This window comes from Kogia breviceps, chromosome 4 (genome assembly GCF_026419965.1).
Source record: "Kogia breviceps isolate mKogBre1 chromosome 4, mKogBre1 haplotype 1, whole genome shotgun sequence".
In the NCBI taxonomy this organism is placed as follows: Eukaryota; Metazoa; Chordata; class Mammalia; order Artiodactyla; family Physeteridae; genus Kogia; species Kogia breviceps.
In genome coordinates, this window is record NC_081313.1 from 88,961,206 (window position 1) to 88,986,049 (window position 24,844).

The following is a 24,844-nucleotide window of genomic DNA, read 5'->3' on the forward strand; positions in this document are numbered from 1 at the left end:
GTAAGACGAATATCATATGATATTACTTATATGTGGAATGTAAAAAAAAAAATGATACAAATGAACTTATTTACAAAACAGAAACGGACTCACAGACTTCGGACTCACAGACTTCGAAAACAAACTTATGGTTACCAAGGGGAAAGGTCGGGGGTGGGGGATAAATTAGGAGTTTGGGATTAACATATACACACTACTATCTATAAAACAGATAACAAGGACTTACTGTATAGCTCAGGGAATTCTACTCAATGTTCTATAATGACCTATATGGGAAAAAAATCTGAAAAAGAATGGATATATGTATGTATAGAAAACTGAATCACTTTGATGTATACTTGAAACTAACAGAACATTGTAAATCAGGTATACTCCAATATAAAATAAAAATTAAACTGAAAATATCATTAAATGATTCTTTATTGATTTAAAGTGAAAAATTACTTCACCATGAAAAATTAATAAGGTAATTTACAAATGTCTTAATGGCTTAATTAAAGGCCAAATAACTTAGAAAGAGCTTGGAGGTGACATTCATGTAACATAAAATAAACCATTTTAAAGCAAACAATTCAATGGCATTTAGTACATTCACTGTGGTGTGCAACCACTGCCTCTGTCTAGTTCCAAAACACTGTCATCACTCCAAAATAAAATTTATACCCATATTAAGCAGTTACTCCCCATTCCTTCCTTCCCTCAGCCACTGGCAACCACATATCTGCTTTTTGTTGCTATGTATTTACCTATTCTTCATATTTCATATAAATGGAATCATACAATATGTGACCTTTGGTATGTGACTTCTTTCACTTAGTATAATGTTTTCAAGGTTCATCCATGTTGTAGCATGTGTCGTCATTTTACTCCTTTTTATGGTTGAATAATCATTCTGCTGTATATATTTACCACCATTTATTTATATGTTCATTCATTGATGTATATTTGAGCAGTGTTTACCTTTTGGCTGTTGTGAATAATTCTGCTATAAACATCTGTATGCCAGGATTTATTTTAGGACCTATTTTCAATTATTCTGAGTACACACTAGGTAATATGGTAATTCTGTGCTTAACTTCTTGAGGAACCACCAAATGTTTTCCAGATAAAGCTTTGGAATGTTATTGTTTTGGAAGTGAATTGGGGTGGATCGAGACACCAGAATCTGCTTTGTATTTTACATATCAGCAATGCCATGGCATAGATAAGTGTAGGTAGTTGTCATTGTGAGAAACTGACTAAGCTGTTCTAGTTCCCAACAATGAAATTTTTTAACTTAATACTCCACAGATATAATCCTCACCCTTAGCGTGTCTTCCCACGTGCTGGCAAGGAAGCTTTTGGAAGTTTTGCAGATCACAAACTAATTCCACCATTCCTCAAAATCTAGAGAGAATGGCAGCCCTGCTATTTTCCACAGTGATTCTTCTCTGGGTGGTTATTACTCTAAAGCTATATTCCTAAGGAGAACAATCACAGGGTAAAAGAAAGGACTGTATTCTTTTTATTTACGCAGAGGTTTTCTTTAGATGACAAAACATTGTTAAGCACCTTCTTGATTCTTACAGCATCCCTATAAAGGAGCTGGAGCTGGACTTGGGAGCCCTAAAACCTTATCAGTAAAATCCAGCTCTCTAGAATGTGTTCTTAACCCTGTTTGCCAGATTCTGTATAGTACACTGCCTTTAAAACTCCTCTTACTGCTAAGCCGTTATGCCAAGTAAAATCCTGCCTTTCAATCACAGTGTATTTTAGTTGAATTTCAAGCTGACTAAAGTATATACAAATCAAAATTCTAATTCCAAATATCTTTAAAAGCCAGACCTAAATTTGGTATGTCATATAATAAAGACAGGCAAGAAGATATTTGATTGGCAGTGAGGGACCTCTTTTAGCAGTCTTTAATGTTAACTTTATAAAATGCAGAACAACACACCATCTCACCATACACAAAAATAAACTCAAAATGGCTTAAAGACTTTAACATAATACATGACACCATAAAACTCCTAGAAAAGATCATAGGCAAAACATTCTCTTACATAAATCATACCAGTGTTTTCTTAGGTCAGTCTCCCAAGGCAATAGAAATAAAAACAAAAATAAACAAATGGGACCTAATCAAACTTACAAGATTTTGCACAGCAAGGGAAACCATAAACAAAACAAAAAGAACTTACAGAATGGGAGAAAATATTTGCAAGTTACGTGACTAACAAGGGCTTAATTTCCAAAATATATAAATAGCTCATACAACTCAATAACAAAAAAACAACCCAATCAAACAATGGGCAAGAGACCTAAATAGACGTTTCTCAAAAGAAGACATACAGATGGCCAACAGGCACATGAAAATATGCTCAACGTCGCTAATTATTAGAGAAATGCAAATCAAAACTACAATGAGGTACCACCTCACATCACTCGGAATGGCCATCATTAAAAAGTCTACAAATAATAAATGCTGGAGAGGGTGTGGAGAAAAGGGACCCCTCCTACACTGTTGGTAGGAATGTAAGTTGGTGCAGCCACTGTGGAAAACAGTTCCTCAGAAAACCAAAAATAGAATTACGATATGATCCAGCAATCTCACTCCTGGGTGTATACCCACACAACACTATAATTCAAAAAGATATATGCACCCCTATGTTCACAGCAGCTGCATCTACAATAGCTAAGACATGGAAACAACCTAAATTTCCATCAACAGCTGAATGGATAAAGAAGATGTGGAACACATATACAATGGAATAAAAAAAGAAATAATGCCATATTCAGCAACATGGATGCAACTAGAGATTATCATACTAAGTGAAGTCAGAAAGAGAAATACCATATGATATCACTTATATGAGGAATCCAAAATATGACACAAATGAACCTATCTATGAAACAGAAACAGAATCATGGACACAGAGAACAGACTGGTGGTTGCCAAGGGGGAGGGGGTTGGGATTAGCAGATGTAGCGTTATGAATGGATAAACAACAATGGATAAGCACAGAGAACTATATTCAATATTCTATGATAAACCATATGGAAAATAATATTTTAAAAACGAATGTATGTGTATGTATAACTGAATCATCTTGCTGTACAGCAGAAATTAGAACCTTGTAATCAACTATACTTCAATTTAAAAATTTGATAAAAAATAAAATGCAGAACAATGTAGATGAGGGAGAGATTTTTAACAGGATGAGAAAGAAGTGGGGAGTATTTGTTACCCAATCCAATGAGGGAGTTCCTGAGTGTCTACAAGTGTCATGGCAACCCTGAGAAATTCAGTTCTCATAGACTAAAATTGCTGAAGATTGGCTCTGAATCCTAGCACTTTTTTAACAGAAAATATATTTTATGAAAGTCTTATTTTTTGTTCCACTTCTTCCATGTTTTATGCAAATATCAATTTATGATTGGTGGTAAAATTTTGCCTCATTTCCAGGGGTCATATTTTTCCCCCACGGATTCTTTTTTTCACTTTTGCCCTCAGAGTAGATGAAATGCTGCCCAAGTCTCCATGCAGTGTGGGGTTAGGGTAGATGGAAAACCCCTTCAGTCTAAGAAACCTCTCTGAAATTTTAGCTTAGGGACATGGAATTAGTTATTTTCACCATTATTTTGTCATTAGTGTTGTCATTTAATTTTTGAAAAGATGATGCATAAACTTGTTTTAGTTTTGTTTTGTTTTAGTCAAGCAGTATGTAAAGGGCCTACAATGAAATGTAAGCCCCTGTCCCCACCCTTGTCTCTAGCCATGTAATTCCCCTTCCTAAAGGCAAATACTCTTATCATATTGTTGCATTCTTCTCAGAGATTTCTCAGCCATCTAATTGTACATATCTCCCCCCCCCCCCCCCCGCTTTTTAAGCACACAGTGGTAGCATACTTCATAGCCTCCTCAGCATATACTGCCTCCTCAGTACAGCTGTTACCAAAGGTACTGTGATTGTAAGGGGCAAATAAGATACTGATTTCCAACTAAGGAATAGAACAATCTGTGTAACAATCATTAAAAGAAATTTTTTCATTTGTCACCTGGGAACTTGGGGCTGATACAACCCATAGAAATTTAATAACTGTGAAGTAACTAAGTACTCTGAAATGCAAGAGAGGTAGGATTTATAATGTAAAGAGTCCTGGATCAGCCATCAGGACCAGGTTTCCCAACCAGTCATGTCATTAGTTGCATGACCTTAGCAAGCGATCTATTTCTCTACACCTTTGTTTTCTAATTTGCAAATGAGAATAATAGTATCTTCCCCTGCAAAGGGTACTGTGAGCATCAAATGAGACATGGAAAACTAGCAATGTGCTATATGGCTGTAAGTAACTTTTAGCCCATTACAATTATCCAGCAAGGTTTCAGGTCAAGATGGTGATATAGTTAGATCCTGAACTCACCTCCTCCCACAGATACATTGAATCTACAGCTACATATGGAACATTTCCCCCTGAAAAAAACCTAAAAACTGGCTGAGCAACTCGTACACGTTGGGCAAAGGAGGAAAAAAGCCACATGGAAGCAGGTAGGAGCAGCTGACTTAAAATGTTGCCCTAAATCCCACCCCTGGTTCAGTGACCCACAATCAGGAGGGAATTCAAAACCTATAGCTTCTCCCTGAGGAGTGAAGGAACATCAGGCATCCTATCTTTTAAGACCTGCACCTGAGAGATGAGCCCCCAAAACATCTGGCTTTGAAAATGATCTGGGCTTGCATCCACGAGACCCTCAAGGCTTTAGAAAGCTGAGAACTGCTTCTTAAAGGGCTCACCCACCCCAGGGCCCAGCGCAGAATCAGCTAATGGAGACACTCCTAGACTTTACATGAAAGAGCTTCACTTGCTAATCTTAACACATTAGCCTGAGGGGCAGGCATCTAATTTAATGCATCTAGGGCCCTGACAGGGTATCTCTAGGGACAGAGGCTGGCAGGCACCATCTTCATGCTTTCCCTCTGCTATGATTCAGAGTGCCAGTATCTCTCAGAGGGAAGCTTTTACACATGTCTGGTGCCCTGGTTTTTGTAGCTGCCACCCAGGGGACACCCTTTGATCACCAGGCTCTGGAGACCAGGCGTTGTGTATTCCTGGAACCCACAGGACTGTAACAATCTGAGAGTGAGTTTTTGGCAGATTGCCACCTCCCAAGGCACTGCACTGGCAGCAGACTGAAGCACACCCCCAGTCTTTCTGATAAAGACCATTTGCTTATCCAGGAGCTTTGGCCTGAGGGGCAGGCTTCTGGTCTGGCACACTTCCAGGGGCCTACAGAATTGCTCTCAGGGAATGAGGCTGGTGGATGCCATCTTTGTGCTATCCCTCTGCCTCACTCTAGCTCACTGGTATCTCCAAGAAAGGAGCTTAAACACTTGTCTGGTGCCTCAGTTTTTCAGCTGCTGCCAGGAGACACCTCTACATTGCCTGGCTCTGGTGACCAGCAGAGCTGACACTCCTGGGTCCCACAGAACTGAGAAAACGTTCTTAAACAGCTACCACCCTCAGGGCACAGCAAGAGGCAGCAGACCCAGGAGACAGTCTTTCCGTGAAAGGCCTATAATCTTGTGCTGGAGCTTCAACCTGAGGGCAGGCTCCAGGTTTGTCACACGTCTAGAAGCCTATCAAATCGCTTCTCGGCCTTTTGGCTAAGATCAAGTGTAGAAGCCTATCAAGGTGCTCTCAGGGAATGCAGGCCAGAAAACATGATTTTGTGACTCGCTCTGCCTCGCTACAATTTGTCAGTATCTCCCAGAAAGGAACTTACACACTTGTCTGGAGCCCCTATTTTTGTGACTGTAATCCAGGGGACATTCCAGATCGCCTGGCTCTGCGGGCCAGCATGGCTTACACTTGCAGTCTGACAGGACTGTATATATTTGCATGCTTTAAAGTTGCTGCCTGAGGGTCTGGCTTCCAATCAGCCTGAATCTATGTGCTAGATATTCCTCTTTGGGACACTGACAGGTCTTGGAACACCTTCAACTACTAGGAGCTATTAAAAAATAAAATAGGCTGCTTGGACAATCACAAAGGCTTGAGAGACAACGGAGAGTTAGGTCAGAGCTGGATGGTAAGTTGTATCTGCTACAGGAGGCCACTCCTTCAGGACTGGGAGAGGTGGCTGTTTCATCTGATGCATGGAAACAAACACAGGAAGCCAAGCAAAATGAGGAATGTGTTCCAAACAAAAGAACAAGATAACACCTCAGAAAAAAACCTTCAGGAAACAGACATAGTTTATCCACCTGATAAAACGTTAAAGTTGGTAAAGAATGGATGAACATAGTGAGAATTTCAACAAAGAGATAGAAAATATAAGAAGGTACCAAAGAAAAGACATAGAGTTGAAGAATAACTGAATTGAAAAATATGCTAGAGAGGTTCAACATCATACTACATGAAGCAGAGTAAAGGATCAGTGAGCTCAAAGGGCAATGGAACTCATCCAATCACAGCAATAAAAAGAAAAAAGAATGAAAAAAGCCAAGAGAGCTTAAGAGACTTATAAGACAACATCTAGCAGACTAATATTTGCATTATAGGAGTCCCAGATGGAGGGGAGAGAGAGAAAAAGGGGCAGAAAACGTATTTGAAGATATAATTGGGGACTTCCATGGTGACACAGTGGTTGGGAATCCACCTTCCAATGCAGGGGACACGGGTTCGATCCCTGGTCCAGGAAGATCCCACATGCTGCAGAGCAGCTAAGCCCGTGTGCCACAACTACTGAGCCTGCACTCTAGGTGCCACAAGCCACAACTACTGAGCCTGTGCACCACAACTACTGAAGCCCACACACCTAGAGCCCGTGCTTCACAACAAGAGAAGCCACCACAATGAGAAAGAAGCCCATGCACTGCAACAAAGAGTAGCCCCCGCTCACCACAACTAGAGAAAGCCCTCACATAGCAGCAAAGACCCAACGCAGCCAAAAATAAGTAAATAAAAAATAAATAAATTTATTTAAAGAAAAGAAAAAGATATAATGGCTGAAGACTTCCTCCCTGGGAAAGGAAAGAGACATCCAGACCGGGAAACCCACAGTGTTCCAAATAAGATGATGAACCCAAAGAGACCCACACCAAACACATTATATTTAAAGTGTCAGGGCTTCCCTGGTGGCGTAGTGGTTGAGAATCCGCCTGCCGATGCAGGGGACACGGGTTCGTGCCCCGGTCCGGGAAGATTCCCACATGCCGCGGAGCAGCTGGGCTCGTGAGCCATGGCCACTGAGCCTGTGTGTCCGGAGCCTGTGCTCCGCAACGGGAGAGGCCACAACAGTGAGAGGCCCGCGTACCACAAAAAAAATAATAATAATAAAAAATAAAGTGTCAAAAGTTAAAATCTTAAAAGCAGCAAGAGAAAAACAACTTGTTATATACAAGGGGTTCCCCATACAACTACCAGCAAATATTTCAACAGAAACTTTTGCATGAAAGAAAGGAATGGCATGATATATTCACTGTGCTGAAAGAAAAATACTTCCAACAAAGAATACTCTACTTGGCAAAGTCATCATTCAAAATTGAAAGATAGAGAAAGAGTTTTCCAGATAAGCAAAATCTAAAAGAGTTCATCACCACTAAACTGGCCTTACAAGGAATGGTAAAGGGACTTCCCTAAGCTGAAAAGAAAGGTTGCTAATTAGTAACAAGAAAATATATGAAAGTATATATATCTCACTGGCAAAGGTAAATATATAGTAAGGTAGTGGATCAATCACTTATAAAGGTAGTATGAAGGTTAAAGACAAAAAAATAAGAACTATAACCAAAAATTAGTTAAGGGATATACAAGATAAATAAATATAAAATCTGACATCAGAAACATAAAACAAGGCAGAGGGGCGTGAAAATGTAGAGCTTTTGAATGTGTTCAATCTTCAGTTTTTTTAATCAACTTAAAAATGTAAGTTGTTATGTGTAAGCCTCATGGTTACCACAAAGTCAAAATCTATAGTAGATACAGTAATGATAATGACAAAAATCTAAGCATACCATTAAAGAAAGTCATCAAACCACAAAGGAAGAGAGCAAGTGAAGAAGTAAGGAACAGAGAGGAAGTATAAAACAGCAAGAAAGGAACTTAAATGGCAATAAGTACATACATATCAATAACAACATTAAATGTAAGGGGACTAAATTTGCCAGTCAAAAGACAGAGTTGCTGAATGGAATAAAAAATAAGACCCATCTATATGCTGCCTACAGGAGACTCGTCACAGACATAAGGACACACAAAGACTAAAAGTGAAGGGATGGAGAAAGATATTCCATGCAAATGGAAACCAAAATGAAGCTGGGGTGGCTATATTTATATCAAAGTAGATTTTAAAACAAAGACTGTAATCAGAGACAAAGGAGGGCATTACACAATGATAAAGAGGTCAATCCAACAAGAGGATATAAAATTTGTAAATATTTATGCACCTAACATAGGAATACTTAAATATATAAAACAAATATTAACAGACGTAAAAGGAGAAATAAACAGCAATACAATAATAGTAGGCGACTTCAATACCCTACTTGAGTCAATATAAAGATCAGACAGAAAATCAGTAAGGAAATGTCAGCCTTAAATGACACTTTAGACCAGATGACCTTAACAGATATATATATATAAATATAGATATCTATAGATCAGTATACACATGCCATCCAAAAGAAGCAGAATACATATTCTTTCCTAGTGCATGTGGAATATTCCCAAAGACAGATTATATGTTAGGCCACAAAACAAGTCTTAATAAATTTAACAAGACTGAAATCACATCAAGCATCTTTTCTGACCACAACAGTATGGAACTAGAAGTCAATTACAAGAAGAAAGCTAAGAAATTCACAAATATGTGGAAATTAAACATGCTACTGAACAACCAGTGGGTCACAGAATAAATAAAAAGAAAAATCAAAAGTACCTTGAGACAAATTAAAATGGAAATAGAAACAAACCAAAAGTTAGGTGAGGCAGTAAAAGCAGTTCTGAGAGGTATGTTCATAGTAATAAATGCCTACCTCAAGAAACAAGAAAGATCTCAAACAACATAACATCACACCTCAAGGAACTAGAAGAAGAATAAATAAAATCCAAAGTTATTAGAAGGAAGGAAATAACAAAGATCAGAGCAGAAATAAATGAAATAAAGACTAAAAAGACAATAGAAAAGATCAATGAAACTAATAGCTATTTCTTTGAAATGATAGAATTGACAAAACTTTAGCTATACTCAGCAAGAAAAAAAAGTGACAGAAATCAAATCAAAACAGTTAAAAATGAAAAATGAGACATTACAAATGATACCACAGATACACAAAGGATGGTAAGAGGCTTCTATGAACAATTATATGCCAACAAACTGGACAACCTAGAAAAAAATGAAAAAAAATCTCTCAAACAAAAACCTTCTGAAATTGAATCAGTAACAAAAAAACATCTCAACAAAAAGAAGTCTAGGAGTGAATGGCTTCACTGGTGAATTTTACCATACATTCAAAGAAGATTAATACCAGTCGTTCTCAAACTCTTCCAAAACAGAAGAAGAGGGAATACTCCGAAACTCATTTTATGAGTCCATCATTACTCTGATATCAAAACCACACAAAGACATCAGAAGAAAAGAAAATTACAGGCCATTGTTCCTGATGAACACAGAAGCAGAAATTCTCAACACAATGTTAGCAAACGGAATTCAGCAATATATTAAATAATAAAATGATCATACATCAAGATCAAGTGGGATTTATTCCAAGGGTACAAGGATGGTTTAACATCTGCAAATCAATCAACATGATGCGCCACATTAACAAAATAAAGGCTAAAAATCATATCATCATATCATCTCAATAGATACAGAAAAAGCATTGGACAAAACTCAACATCCCATTAAGATAAAAATTCTCAACAAAGTGGGTACAGAGGAAATGTACCTCAAAATAATAAAGGTCACATATGACAAGCCCAGAGCTAACATCACAGTTCACAGTAAAAAGCTGAAAGCTTTTCCTCTAAGAACAGGAACAAGACAAGGATGCCCACTCTCACCACTTTTATTCAACATAGTATTGGAAGTCCTAGCCACAGCAATTAGGCAAGAGAAAGAAATAAAAGGAATCCCATTTGGAAAGGAAGAAGTAAAACTGTCCTTATTTACAGATGAAATGATATTATATAGAAAATCCTAAAGTCTCCACCAAGAAACTGTTAGAACTAATCAATGGAGTAAATTGCAGGATACAAAGTCAAAATACAAAAATCTGTTGTGTTTCTATACACTAATAACAAATTATCAGAAAGAGAAATTAAGGAAACAGTTCTATTTACAATTGCATCAAAAACAATAAAATATCTAGAAATAAATTTCACCAAGGAGGTGAAAAACCTGTACATTGAAAACTATCAGACACAACCAAAGAAACTGAAGAAGACACAAATAAATGAAAAGATATTTCATGCTCATGGATTGGAAGAATCAATATTAATAAAATGTTCATACCACCCAAAGCAATCTACAGATTCAGTTCAATCCCTATCAGAATTCCAATGGCATTTTTCACATAACTGGATCAAATAATACTAAAATTTGTGTGGAACCACAAAAGACCCTGAACAGTCAAAGCAATCTTAAGGAAGTACAGAGCTAGAGGCATCATGCTCCCTGATTTCAAACTATACTACAAAGCCATGGTATTTAAAGCAGCATGGTATTAGAATTAAACAGACACACAGATCAATGGAACAGAATAGAAAGCCTAGAAATAATCCCATGCATAAATGGTCAATTAATTTATGACAGAGGAGGCAAGAGTATACAATGGGGAAAGGACATCTCTTCAATAAATGTTGGGAAAACTGGACAGCCACATTCCAAAGAATGAAACAGACCACTATCTTACACCATATGCAAAAATTAACTCAAAATGGTTAAAGACTTGACTATAAGACTTGAAGTCATAAAACTCCTAGAAGAAAACATAGGCAGTAAGCTCTAGTGCTCGAGATGAGTTTTTGGATTTGACGTCAAAGCTAAGGCAACAAAAGCAAAAATAAACAAGTCGGGCTATTTCAAACTAAAAAGCTTCTGCACAGCAAAGGAAACAATTTACAAAATAAAAGGACACCTACCAAATGAGAGAATATATTTGCAAGTCATATATCTGATAGGGATTAATATTTAAATATATAAAGAACTCATGCAACTCAAGACAAAAAACAATCTGATTAAAAAATGGGCAGAAGTTCAGAATAGACAGTTTTCCACAGGAGGGATATACATGGCCAACAGTTTCATGAAAAGATACTCAACATCACTAATCATCAGGGAAATGCAAATCAAAACCACAGTGCCTTATCACCTCATACCTGTTAGAACGGCTGTTATTAAAACAAGAAATAACAAGTGTTGGCCAGGTTGTGGAGAAAAGGATCCCTCCTCCACTGTCAGGAGGAATGTAAATCGGTGCAACCACTATGGAAAACAGTATGGAGGTTCCTCATAAAACCAAAAATAGAGCTACCATATGATCTAGCAGTTCCACTTCTGGGTATTTATCTGAAGAAAACAAAAATGCTAACTCAAGAAGATATATGCACCTCCATGTTCATTTGCAGCATTATTTACAATAGCCAAGATATGGAAATAGCCTAAGTGTACATCAATGGATGAATGAATAAAGAAGATATGGTGTGTATATACAATAGAATATTATTCAACCATAGCAAAGAGTAAAATCATGCCATTTGTGACAACATGGATGGACCTTGAGGGCATCATGCTAAGGGAAATAAGTCAGACAGAGAAAGACAAATACTGTATAATCTCATTTATATGTGAAATCTAAACAACAACAAAACCACTCTCATAGATACAGAGAACAGACTGGTGGTTTCCAGAGTCTAGCAGTGGGAGGTAGGGGGAGGGTGAAGGTGGTCAGGAGGTACAAAATTCCAGTTACAAAACAAGTGAGTCATAGGGGTCTAATGTAAAACATGGTGACTATATTTAATAGTACTATACTGCATATTTGAAAGTTGCTAAGAGAGTAAGTAGATCTTGAAGTTCTCATCACAGGAAAAAAAGTTTTTATGACAATGGATGGTGACTATGGATGGTGATGTTGACTAGACTTATCATGGTGATTATTTTGCAATATATATACAAATATTAAATCATCATGCTGTATACCTGAAACTAATATAATGTTATGTCAATTACATCTCAATAAGAAAAATAAGTAATTATTAATTAATTTTTTTAAATTATCCAGTAAAACCAGATTCACAAGTCAAGGTTACAGGGCTTCCCTAGTGGCGCAGGGGTTAGGAATCCGCCTGCCAACACAGGGGACACAGGTTCGAGCCCTGGTCCGGGAAGATCCCACATGCCACAGAGCAACTAAGCCTGTGAGCCACAACTACTGAGCCTGTGCTCTAGAGCCCATGAGCCACAACTACTGAGCCCCTGTGCCACAACTACTGAAACCCACGCGCCTAGAGCCCATGCTTGGCAACGAGAAGCCACCGCAATGAGAAGCCCACGTGCTGCGACAAAAAGTAGCCCCCGTTCGTTGCAAGAAAGCCTGCGCACAGCAATGAAGACCCAACGCAGCCAAAAATAATAAAATAAATTTTTTTTTTAAAAAAAGTCAAGGTTACAGAATTAGGTTATAAGCTTTCACTTCTAGAGTGTGATCTTAGTTTATAATACAACTGGCCATTCTTGATCTCTTCCTAGATACTATCTTACAAAAATAAGGTATTTGGCTCTCTATGCGTTGTACTTCCTCAAAGAGTTAATTAGTCTTAACTTGTAACCATTGAATGATTTTCATAAAAAGTTTTAAATTATTGGATGCCAAACATGAAGAGTTGATATGCAGACAGGGAAACTAATCTTCCTACCGACTAGCATAGTGAATGTCCATAATTACTGTCTAGTAAGAAGGAAGCTAATTCACACAGCTGGAGATGATGATCAGCAAGTACACTCCAAACTCTGACGTCAGAGCAGTTATAGCACAGGCATACTCTTATTCTCATTGTACTGTTTTCAAGAAATAGAAAAGGCCATCCTACTCAAAGTAACAAGACATTTTGAGAGGATGGGCATTTATACATCCTGGAATGGCAGAAATACATTGGAAAATCTTGAAAATTCATAGCCTTTTCTGCCTCCACTCCTTGATTTCACATTCATTCCAGAAGATATCTGGTATTGGCTTTTATCTCTGTGTTTCTCTAGAAGATTACCAAGGGAAAAAAAACTAAACTAAGAGTTAGCTTATGTAATTCAGTGAAGCAGGTGCACCAAGATATTTTGACAAAACACAGCACCATGTAATTTAAAGAAGTTGTTTTTATCAGCCAGCTATGTTCATTTCTACTCTATTCAAAACACAGAAAAATGTATTTTCCATAAATGAAACTATCATTGGAGAAAATGAGAACTTTAAGAGTGTAAGAATATCTGTAAACAGTGATGAGTAAAAAATTGAAGTTAAGAAACTTTCTTTATTGCTTTAAGTTTGTTTGTAATTTTCGTAGAAAGAAAATGATGCAGGCAGAAGACAAAATTGCAGAACTCCAACTTACTTAATCTCCTAGGCATCGATGTGTACAAATTTATATGTTTTCTATATAAACCATCCATCTCATTTAGAGGCCACAGAGAAAGTAAGCTTGCATACTGAGTGAATATTTGTTCTTGGTTGGGGAAATGTGATTTGGAAGGTGGCTTGGTTAAAGTAGCAGCCTGAAGACTATTCATTTAATTGGTAATATTACTACTCCTGGAAAGCAAAACTAGTCAAGAAAATAAGATCACTAGTTATTGAATTCCTGGTAAGTCTGAATATGTTAATATGTGACTGACATAGACATACACAACCAGAAATGGTCACCTGCTTATCCAGTGACCTGAATGTGGTTTTGTTCGCCCTTCAGGGAGATACAGCTCTGAGAGTGATGTGTGGAGCTTTGGCATCCTCCTCTGGGAGACCTTCAGCTTAGGGGTCTGCCCATACCCTGGAATGACAAATCAACAAGCTCGGGAACAAGTGGAAAGAGGTGAGCCAAAGACACAGGGTAGCAGTGTTCACCCCCAGCCCAGGCAGTGCTGGTGCCGTGTCTGCATTTCCTGGGAGGAGGTAGGGAGTACTCTTGGGCACGCGATAGAAGAGGTGCTGGTTAATCTACTTTTGAACGTTATGGATGGTGTGGCTCTTATACAACCAAACCAACAACAACAACAACAAAGACTTTAAAAGATAGATCCCAGTTCTTTGAAAATAGAAAGCTCTAGGCTTTTCTTCCACTCCCCCTGCCTGGCATGACACCTGAAAGGCTGTGCCATTCACTATCTTCCAGGGAAATAGGAGATTGAGGAATACCACCTATTTTTTATTCTATGCCAGATAAACACTGTTAATATTACTGCAAATTGAAATGTAGTTAGACTTCAGGAAGAAGTTGAGAATTTTGGAACAGTTCTGATGAAGCCCTATGGTGTTCTCAGAACAGGGACAGGAATAAGCAGGTGACGGTGACACCCTCACGTGCACTTGTGTAGTCCCCAGCTTTCAACAACAACAAAACACTTTCAACAAAACACCAGTGCCCTAGGGTCAGGCCCCTCAAGGGGGACATGGTTGTAGAATCAGGTGTAGGAAGGTGCCTTTCCAGCTTCCTTCCTCCCTTTTCCTACTGCTCCTGAGGCAAATGCACATACGCACACACATACCACCCAGCACACTGCTGGGACACTGCCAGGTGACTTTGAATTAAAGATAATATTCTTCTCAGCCTGTAAAGGAATATGCCTCATTTTCATTTTTATTTCACTTTTAAATTAATGTTTATAAATCCTCATCCTGTTCCTCATCTTCAAAAACCTGAGTTGTAGATATGATTTTTTAAAACTCTGCCTACAGCATCTAAAAGCAAATTCTAAAAGCAAATACTTAGAGCAACTAAAACATGCATTTGTATGTGATGTATCTTACATCAGACTTTGTGACAAATGAACAAACAGAAAATGGATTCTTTGAACTAGAAGGTAATGATGTTGCTCTATTAAAGTCTGCATTACTTACAGAAAAAAAATCAGTTTGCCCTGAAATGGATTTTTTGTTTCTTTTAACCGACAACATAAGGTACTAAAAATTACAAACTGCATAATGCTCTATGTGAACATTTATATATTATCCCCATTCTAAATTCTCTGTTCTTCTTCTCTTGGGTCTTCAGGATACCGAATGTCAGCCCCTCAGCATTGTCCAGAGGACATTTTTAAAATTATGATGAAGTGTTGGGATTATAAACCTGAAAACCGCCCCAAGTTCACTGAACTTCAGAAAGAGCTCACTGTCATCAAGAAGAAAATCACATAGTGACAGAACAGTGCAAACTCAGCCTCCAGGACTTGGTCCTCCAGCAGAGTAATATTGTTCTTCTCGTTAACAATGAGTTTATACCACGTTATGTGCAACAGTCTTCTAAGGTTATTTTTTTTAATTAACTTTTTAAAATATGTGCCGTTAAAAAAAGTCAAAGGCAAATGCATTCAAGAAACAGGTAGTCCTACCAAGGGCTTTCTTAGCTCGCCACAACAATCCTGCCATTTCAGCCCTTTGTAAATAGAAAAGCACAGGCTCTAAATGTGAGGGGGAACCAATCCATCTTTTTCACACCAGGACCATCGATGTTTCTCAGAGATTTTTTACTTCAGACCCAGTTCACGGCTGCTGTCCCATGCCACAGACCCTACTCGATCGGTGCTATCAGCTGCATTGGTAATGCCATGTCTGCAGGACACATTCCAACCAAAGTTGGCTTTCTGCTCTGCCAAGTCAAGAGCGTATTTGTAAACATCATTTTATATTGAGAATTATTTAGACCTTCTAGGGGTTTTCTTTCCTTTCTCGCCAGCAATAAGCACAGTGTAAGAATCCTCACATTCCTGTCTTATTGGTAAAGCTGTTGTTTCCCTCCCCTTTTGTCCAGGCATCAGAAAGTGATGCCTGGAATGTCCTCAAAGAGCTCTTAATTGAGGCCACAGCTTTTAAAGAATGTTTCAGACATCTGTGATGGCAAGAAGTAGTTGGAACAGGAGGACGGTCTGGAGAAAGGGGCAGCTAAAGTCATCATCAAAGAGAAGGAAAGGAAAACAGAAAATCTGCCTTCTTACCAGAGTTATGCCTTTACACACACACACACACACACACGCGCGCACACAAAAACACACACGCTTTATTTTATGGTCTGATTCATGAGAAAGGTTCTAAGAAATGTTTTCAGGAGTTCACAGATAGAGCCTTCTTGTCAACAAAAAATTCTTTAGAGAAATTCCAAAGCACGAGCCTACAGAAATAACAGCATAATTTTAAGTACCTTCATTTGAGAGGAGACATCCCAGAATTTAATTCTGTTCATTTGTGCCAGTTTCCAGAGCTGTCAGAATTTCATGATTCTAGTTCATAAACACATCCATGTGTGTACACACATGGGCATGCGCCCCACACACAGACACACAGCCACACACACGCACATAATACCGAGAAAACTGGCAGGTATGAATGGAGTAAATTGGTTAAGAAGTCAAATGAACATTATTAAGGAAAAAGCTATAGAGATAGCCCTCCTTTGTCCACTTTCCCTCTTCATTTACTCTTATACTGCTACCTGAAAATTCTTATCATTAGCCGATCCATATATGAGCACAGTTTGGAGATGCTTCATATGAATAAAATGTAAGAGTTTAAACTAGGATTGTCTTTAGCTGAATCTTAGCTTCATCCAGGGAACTTACCCCATGGTCTGTATATAGTTGCCTCTCAGGATAAATATGTGTGTAAGAGATGGTCACGCTCAGGGGTAAATGTGGCCTGGGAGCTTTTAATAAGTGCTCAGGCCTGTGTCCAAATAGCACAGTAGTGATTATTTGGTCTACATTCATCGGAAGAGCTTATGGGATAGAAAATTCCTCCTGCCCCCTCCACCTATTTGCTGCCTAGGAATATCACTGCACACAAGTACTACTTTCAAGAGTAAACAGGATAATACTGAGGAGAAAAATGGCTTGTGCCTACCACTTCAATCTCCTTGAAGTTTCATACACATTTAATGATTACCACATCCAGACAAAAATGAAAGCATAATAAACTTGCCCGCAAAAATATTGCAATATACAAAGTAACTCTTTTTTAATCAGCATTGTTTCCCTTCTGTCAAATATTATGAGTAAAATGAAACCTTCTTTTGATGGCATATACTGTGGTAAATCAAAGCACAGACTCATGAATTAAGATTAAGAGCTCTGGTCTTCAGGCACTTGCCAGCCTTCAAAAGCAAGAATAAAATGGGGACATTTCCTCCCTTTGTCAGTATTTCCAAGTGCATCTCTCTGTAATATTCTTTGTTTAAAGAAAACAGCCTCCCATCACTTAGCAGCCCCACTGCTAAGCTCTCAGCAAAGAGACAGAATGATGGTTTGGGCTTTAATTTTGTGAACAAGACCTGAAGCTTAATCATTGCATTCTGGTGTAAAGAACGAACATGGCATTGATATTTCACTCATCCAGGCTGTTAGAATTTGCAGTTCACGTCGTAACTGTGTGCTTAAATTAAAGAAGCTTTTCAAAACATCGTGACATCTGCAGCATTTAAATTCTATTTTATTCTTTGTCCCAAAGCAGGCAGTGGTACAGTTCAGGATTAATAACTCATCAGGAGTCTTTCAGGATCGTATCAGTTATATAGAATATTAAATTTAATACAGGCACATGCATTAAGAAAAACTTATGCAGACTATTTTTTACTGTTAACTTCGCTGTGCTTGAAGCATAATTTATTCATCCCTTCTGTCACTGATAATTATTGGAATTATGTACTTTAGGAGGCTAATCCATACCCAAAAAGCATACACACAAATTCTCCTCTGAATTTGCAAGTTGATATAGGGAAAGAAGGTTTTGGAGACACATAAAATCCTATGACTTGTTTAGTAAGAAAATAGTAACCAAAATTGCCACTGGTCTGAATGTAATTCAGCCAGGTCACAAATCTTTGTGTTGTTAATGGATTTTTCACACGTTGCATCTGTGTCCTATGTAGTTTCTGTCATAATTCCTTAAATTTATGAATATGGAGTGGCGGGGTGGGGCGGGTAAGCCCAGGCAGCCTGACTGTCACCTGCATTTTTCTATCTTGAATCGGCAAGGAGCCTTTATGAGAAATATTTAAGTAGTTCATCATTTTTCAAGGAAAGAAATCTTTTATTGTCAAATTAACATTTATTACCGACATGTGAAACCTAAAATTGTTTTGCACTCCATGTAATCTAAGGTTACTTCCCAAAGCCAACATATTCTTTCTCTTCTAGGAAATAATAATAAAGGATGAATAGGTTTTATTTAGACTTTCAAAACCAGAGGTTTCATTTTAGTCCATCCTGCCACTAGGTCCCCAGTGAAAGGTCTTATGTAATCATTCTCTCTTATCTCCCAAATTTAATATAGTCAATAAAATTCTTCATCCATAATTCACCATTTTATCACAAGTATGATATTACTGAAACCTGTTACTAGCACACCAGTGTAGAACATGAGTCTAATTGCTTCAGTCAATTTTCAGCACACATTTCACAACTGTTTTTCATTTGAGGGTTGTTTTAAAAGAAAAGAAAATGTTTAGTCATTGAAATAGTCTTAATTTCCTTTAAACCATGGTATGGTTTTCTTGTCTGTGTTATACTCATTGTTTCAGTTTTGCTATATAGTTTTATATAAAGTTTGGCTAATACCACTAAAATAACCGTGGCTTCACAATACTGGTATGACTTGTGTCAAGAAGAAAGTGTTTTAATTATAATATATGCCACACACTGAGGATCTTGTAGGGGGATAAACATAAAAATGCAAACGCAAAAATACATGTCTAGGTCGTATGTTACTGTCATTCGGTTACCTCAGTCACACTACTTTCCAGTTCACTCATCAGATGTTCTAAAAATGTACCTGAAAACCTTCCTTAGTATACTCTGTGGACACTGTTCTGTGGCTGTGTGTCTTTTTGACATGAGATCAGTTGATACTTTCTGAAAAGAGGGTTGGTTTGTTTGCCTCCACCCTCTTTTTACATATACGTACCCCCCCATCACAACATTGGTATTTTAGTTGTTTCTTATCAACAGAATTGATTGTCCATAAACACTATTCTGAGTCATGTAAAGACTGACTTTTGTATTTAGGAGGTCAGAGCCCTCACACAAAACAGAGAATAATGCAAAATACAAAGAACAAAAAGGGACAGACAATTGAAAAAGACATGGTTTCTTTATGTATTAATATGTTAATTAAAACAAAGATTTTATATGAAAATGAGTTTATATTACAGTTCCATTACACTATTAAGTTAGCATGAAAGTTTACCATTAAAATAAAGTGTTACCTCTTTTATTATTAACTCTGATTTGCTTATACATACCAGAAATTTTTTATTAAATATTTTAGTTTTATTTATTTTTCTCTGTTTTGATTAGTTTCATATCAAGTCTGAATAATAATATATTATTTGGGAAGATCCAGAACTACGTATTAATTTCTGCCAAAGAAAATATTCTAATTAAAAGTCAATATTTCATGTACCAAGATTACCTACTTGAAGGAGATACTGCTACAGTTGTAGAGTCCCATAAAATTCTCCTTTAAAAAATAAATAATGCTATAATACAGAAGGTGTAAAACTATATATCTTAGTCATAATTCAATTTAAGGAAATATCTGTAACCCCTTGAAGACCATCCTACTGCTTCATACTGATTCAAAGATTAAATTCTGAATTGTTAAGTGCAGACATTAAAGACTGCCTAATAAAGACTGAGATTCTTAGGTGGTAGAAAAATCCTACTGTACTAAATTCCTAGTCACTTTAAACTGGGGAGATATAATGAGCATAGGCTTCAGCACATCTGTTAATAAGGCACTGAGGCAAACGTCTACAAAGGCAGAAGAGGAGAGCACCAGTTATTCTAAGGCAGGATGATGCAGCCTCTACAGTGTGTAGGATAATTAAAGTGGAACAAAGACTTGGACAACATCACTAGGAGGCCTGAGGAGAACAGTGCCACCAGGCCAGATCCTTTCCTACAGAAAATTGAAAAGATATTGGAGTCAAAAGAAGCAAAAGAGGTCACCTGCCAGTGTGTGGGCCTTCATGTGAGCAAACCAAACACCTCCCCCTTGCATTTGTAGCAGTCTCTTATCCGCAGCTCAGAGGCGAGGCTGTGCTGGGTGACACGTGCTCACTGTCCTCCCAGCTAATGGGTTTGGCCATATATGCTTAGACTTTTAACAGAGACTTCTCTAAGTCTCTTTGTATTTGAGTTAGTGATACTAACTAAGAGTTAGTGATAGCCATTTGAGTTAGTGATAGCCATTTCACCTTTTGACTGATGTTGACTAACTGGCTCCTAGAGGTACCCCAGAGGGACCTTCCTCTGATGAGCTCAGCTCTGGGGAAACATGGAATCCAGCAGGGAAGGAGGGGAATACCAATTAAATAGCAATGCTCCTTGTCTTTATACTAATAACATGTGAGGGAGGGGAATCATAGAAGCATCCTAAAGCCAGTCACAGTGCAGCATGGCTAAGGTCAGACATGGAAGGCAGAGAAAGAGACATCCAAAAAGGAAGATTGAAGGACAGGAAGGGCAAAAACAAAGTATCAATGCAAAGTGACTCAAGGGCTCACCTTCCAACAAATAAATGTGGTATCAATGAGGGAAAGCAAATCCTCAAAAGGGAATTTTGAGGTGCTTCCTGCTGCATGGTATTAAACATTACGTACCTCTCAAGTTTCTACAACACTTCTTAAAGGGCATTGAGTGGAGCATTGATTTGATTTTCTTTATGCTCCCTATAATCTCAAGAGGAAGCCACTGTTGAATGAGAATTACTCTTGCTTGGTTTTTCTGTAAGGCTGCAGGTAAGACAGTGATTCAGCCCACTTCCTAAGCAGTAAGGAACTGAGGGTAGCACACACATGTCTGGGGCAGCCAGCACTGGAGGAAAACTGCTGTGAAATTTCCTTCTTATTATTTTATGAAAGAAAAGATACCTTGCGGGTGTCTCTGCCTGCAACATAAAGACAGATTGAGCTTCCCTCCTTGCCAGCAAACTTGCAAGGGGTCCCAAAGAAGAATATTTAGAAGTCACTCTAAAAAGATTCAAATCTTGAATTTCTAAATTATCTTCCCAAACATAAGCACTGAAGTCAGAAAGAAGATGTGAGTGTTCTACAAAGTAATAAAATGTTCTAAGTGATGGTAATGACCCTGGTAGCAGAATTTTGTAATGTTTTCCCTCAGCTTTATTCATTCAGAAGCTTTTTTCTCAATATCTGCCATGTCAGGTTCAGGGAACCCTACTGGGTGCTAGTTTTTCTGGGTTATTTTTTTTTTCTGGTTGGTATTTCTTTTTCTCACGTTCAGTTTCTTAATCTTTACCAAAACAGAAAAGCCTTTTCTCATCAGCTTTTATCAGACAGTGTCTTAACTGGCCTAGACCAAACAGTTTCTCCTCACGTGCTCAGGAGGCCCTTGCCTTAGAGAGAGCTCCCAGGCATCCATTTACCAGGCCATTTGCATACCCTCTGTGTGAGAGGCCCCATGGCACATGCAGCTTAGAACACAAAGAGGCCTCGTTGTAGTCTTTGTGGTGGGGATAGGACAACTAGGTGGCAAATGTGTTTGATGAGTTATACTATCAATAGAGGTTCTTGGGAGATTTTCCCAGGATGGAAAGATCATTGAGAGCAGATGTGTCCAGGGAAGCAGCCTGTTGACTTGGCCAAGTAAGCTCACTAGGTGACCTGCCTCCAAAGAAATGTTAAAGCACTAACAATCATTATTTTAAAATCCTGGACATTTTCAATTTTTCCATTCCACTCTTCTCTGCCAGTATTTTTTATTGTTTCCTTCACACTCCTCTTGTCAGTAAATGTCTAAAAGTATTTCAGTTGCACAATGTCAAAGAATTTTTCCATAGGCTTCAGAAAAGAGGGTAGCAAATACAGAGACTCACATTTAAAATAAGGCAATCTACCTAGAGACACAGACCCCAAAGCACTACCGTGTTGAAACACAAACTCTACAGTTTCCCCCAGAGCGGTAAGGGTACCTACAAAGCCAAACATCACTCTTTCTCCTATCTGTTAAGAACATCTTTAGTATCAGAATAAGCACCTTCTAGATGCTATCCAAAGCAGATTCTAAAATGACATACAAAGAAGCCAGATTTCAACCATTAAAGCAACAACAGAAACACTACTTTCATCCCTTTGTACTCAGTTAAAACATCCATGCAAAAATCAATAGAACCATCCAGGCAGTTCATCTAATGAGGAGCTAGTACCTTATTTTGAAAGCATAGGACGGATGTCAGTGGGAAATAGCAATGTTCTGAGCAACACAGGGTAAGTATAAGAAGGCCAATTAAAAAAAAAAAAATCCCAATTCCTACATTGAAGCAGCAAAAATCTGAGAATGAAAAATGGAGTTGTATATGAGTCCAAACTTAATATTTTCTTCATGTAGCTCTTGTCAAATTGTACAACCTTGGGGGTCTTTTGAGTTGCCTGAAAAATCCTTATGAAGAAAAACTAAATCCACCCCCCAAACCCCAATGGGAGCTTGAATTTCTAAGTGCCCTGGATTCAGAAACTTAGCGGCTGAGAGGGAATCTGTAATGTTATTACCGAGATCCCAGGCAAAAGGCCCATCTTGGCAGTCTTTGCAAGCTTGCTAATCCATGCTTTTGTTAATTTTTAAACATGAAAGATGGCAGAGTGGTGGGGGTGAGGAAAACACCCTATTATCTAGAAATTTTTTTACAAATAATTTTACTTGGTAGAAATAAACTTCCCTCCTTGCTCTTAAGAAATGCCAGACTGTTGTAAGCAAATGCAGAGGGCATGGTGCCCAGAGCCATGCTTAATATGACCGTGAAGTTTTCTCCTAGCCCAAAGCATAACGGTTCTTATATTTAGATGATAGGATGCTATAGAGGCCCATCCCCTGCCGGTCTAATTGCTTTGCTTCAGCTGCAAGTGGAAGACCAATTCCAACAGAAATGAACTTATTTGCAATAATTCCTCCTCAGATGCTAGGCCTTTCACACTTGGAATGCACGGAAAATATACATGTTTTAATGGAATTCACTATTTTTGGCTTTAGTGTCAAAGAGATTGGTTCCACAAGGTTCACCTGATTCCCCATAACAAGTATATTTATAACCCTATGATTCTAAACCCAATCCCAGCTATAGGTTCTGAGCATCAAGTCAAAATCAAAGATAAAGGGGAACTGGTAGAGAAGGGTTTTGTTTGTTTCAGACTCACGACCAAAGTGGCCAAAAACGTGAAATTCCCTTTCACTTGACGAACATTTCACCATATGAAATGCCAGTCACCCTACAGCATCCTGTGACATAATCAGACTCTCAACATGGACCAGTGGCCAGGAGCACACTTTTCATGGGCCATTTCTGTTTATCATTTTCCTTCATAAATCATTGAGATTTCTCACTAATACAGCTTTATTAGTCAGAGGTGTATAGGTTTTATGTTTAATTTATGTTAAATATATTAAATCACATGGCCTACTTAAGCAACATATGAGTATAGCAGGGGTTGGTGGCAGTATGAGTTCTGCTGACTTTATGTTATGGTTTCTTTGTGTTTCTCGTGGTATGGTCTGGTGAGTACCCTAAAAGATTAGAACTCTCTGAAGTCATAGCCATACAACCACATAGGGTTAGGAAAAGCCAGATAAATGCAGGAGAATAAAATCAAGTTGTCAAAATCCCAGGAACAGGCCTGACTTTTTCAGGAACGCAAGCAAATGGAAAACAAAGACAAAATGTACAAATGGCGCCCAAGCCATTTGACGGTGGGCAGCCCACTGGCCTAAGGCACTGCATGCTCCTGGCACAGACCCACAGTGAGTGTTTGCAGAAATGTGACTTTCTGGGTTGCTTCCACTTCCCTTTGTTAGAAGATGAGTGTGGGATGATGGGGTGGGAATGGGGTGTGCCCTCAGCCCCCCATGGTACAGATGTTCCATCTGCAAGCCTCATGTTGAGCAAAGAACTCCTGTGGTTTACAGTTTCCTTTTAGTGCCAATATTGTCAGGTTAAAGCACCTTTAATCTTCTTTTGTTGTTATTTTAAAATAATATATTTGTTAGGTGGATTAAAGAAACACTGGAAATAGGGTGCTTCTTATAAAAAGCTAAAGTGTAAAACACAGAAGCAAGTCCTTTGGTGAGTTTATCTGGCTTTGTAAACAAGTCTTAAAATGAATGAGAGATAAATAAGCAGTTAGTTGTCTGTCTTTTACCATTTTTAACTCGGATCTGTATTTAACACTTATTTATTTGTTACTTTTACATTCAGAAGAAATACACTTTGAACTTCGGCTAACATTGTAGGATGTTTTTAAATTGTTTTCTACTTTTTTAAAACATAATTTCATCATTTTTGTAAACTTAGATCATTTTTGAATAGCCCTTTTTTCTTTTCCAATAGACCAATTACCATGCATAGGTCTGTGGAACTTTTTCTTTTAACTGTATTCTTATAATAAATGTAAATATTTGTAGCAAACTGTGCCTGTCTTGTTTAATCTTTCCATCGTGTTTATATTTCTTTCTTTTCCATATAAATATTCTCTAAGCAGAAGAAAAGGAAGGAGTGATTTCCATGGTAACTGGCCTCCTAAGGATGTAACTGTATAAAAAATCATTAGCTTTCAGTTTCTCTGTAATTAAGCTTCTGAGTTCTGATGATAATGG

The 24,844-nt window shown here is 38.0% G+C and overlaps 1 protein-coding gene across 8 annotated transcripts in view; it reads left to right on the forward strand.

Moving 5' to 3' along the window:
* The window catches only part of FER (FER tyrosine kinase), a 468,410-nt gene extending 448,952 nt beyond the window's left edge, over positions 1-19,458 (forward strand). For 5 of the 8 annotated variants that reach the window (XM_059063150.2, XM_067031424.1, XM_067031423.1 and 2 more), the window contains 2 exons: positions 13,942-14,064; positions 15,244-19,458. In XM_059063150.2, coding sequence (XP_058919133.1) covers positions 13,942-14,064; positions 15,244-15,386 — 266 coding nt within the window. In that variant the 3' untranslated portion in view covers positions 15,387-19,458. Of the gene's footprint in view, positions 1-13,941; positions 14,262-15,243 lie in introns of those variants that run through there. The other 3 variants (XM_059063147.2, XM_059063149.2, XM_067031422.1) reach the window with 1 other exon arrangement.
* Positions 19,459-24,844: the final 5,386 nt, after the last annotated feature.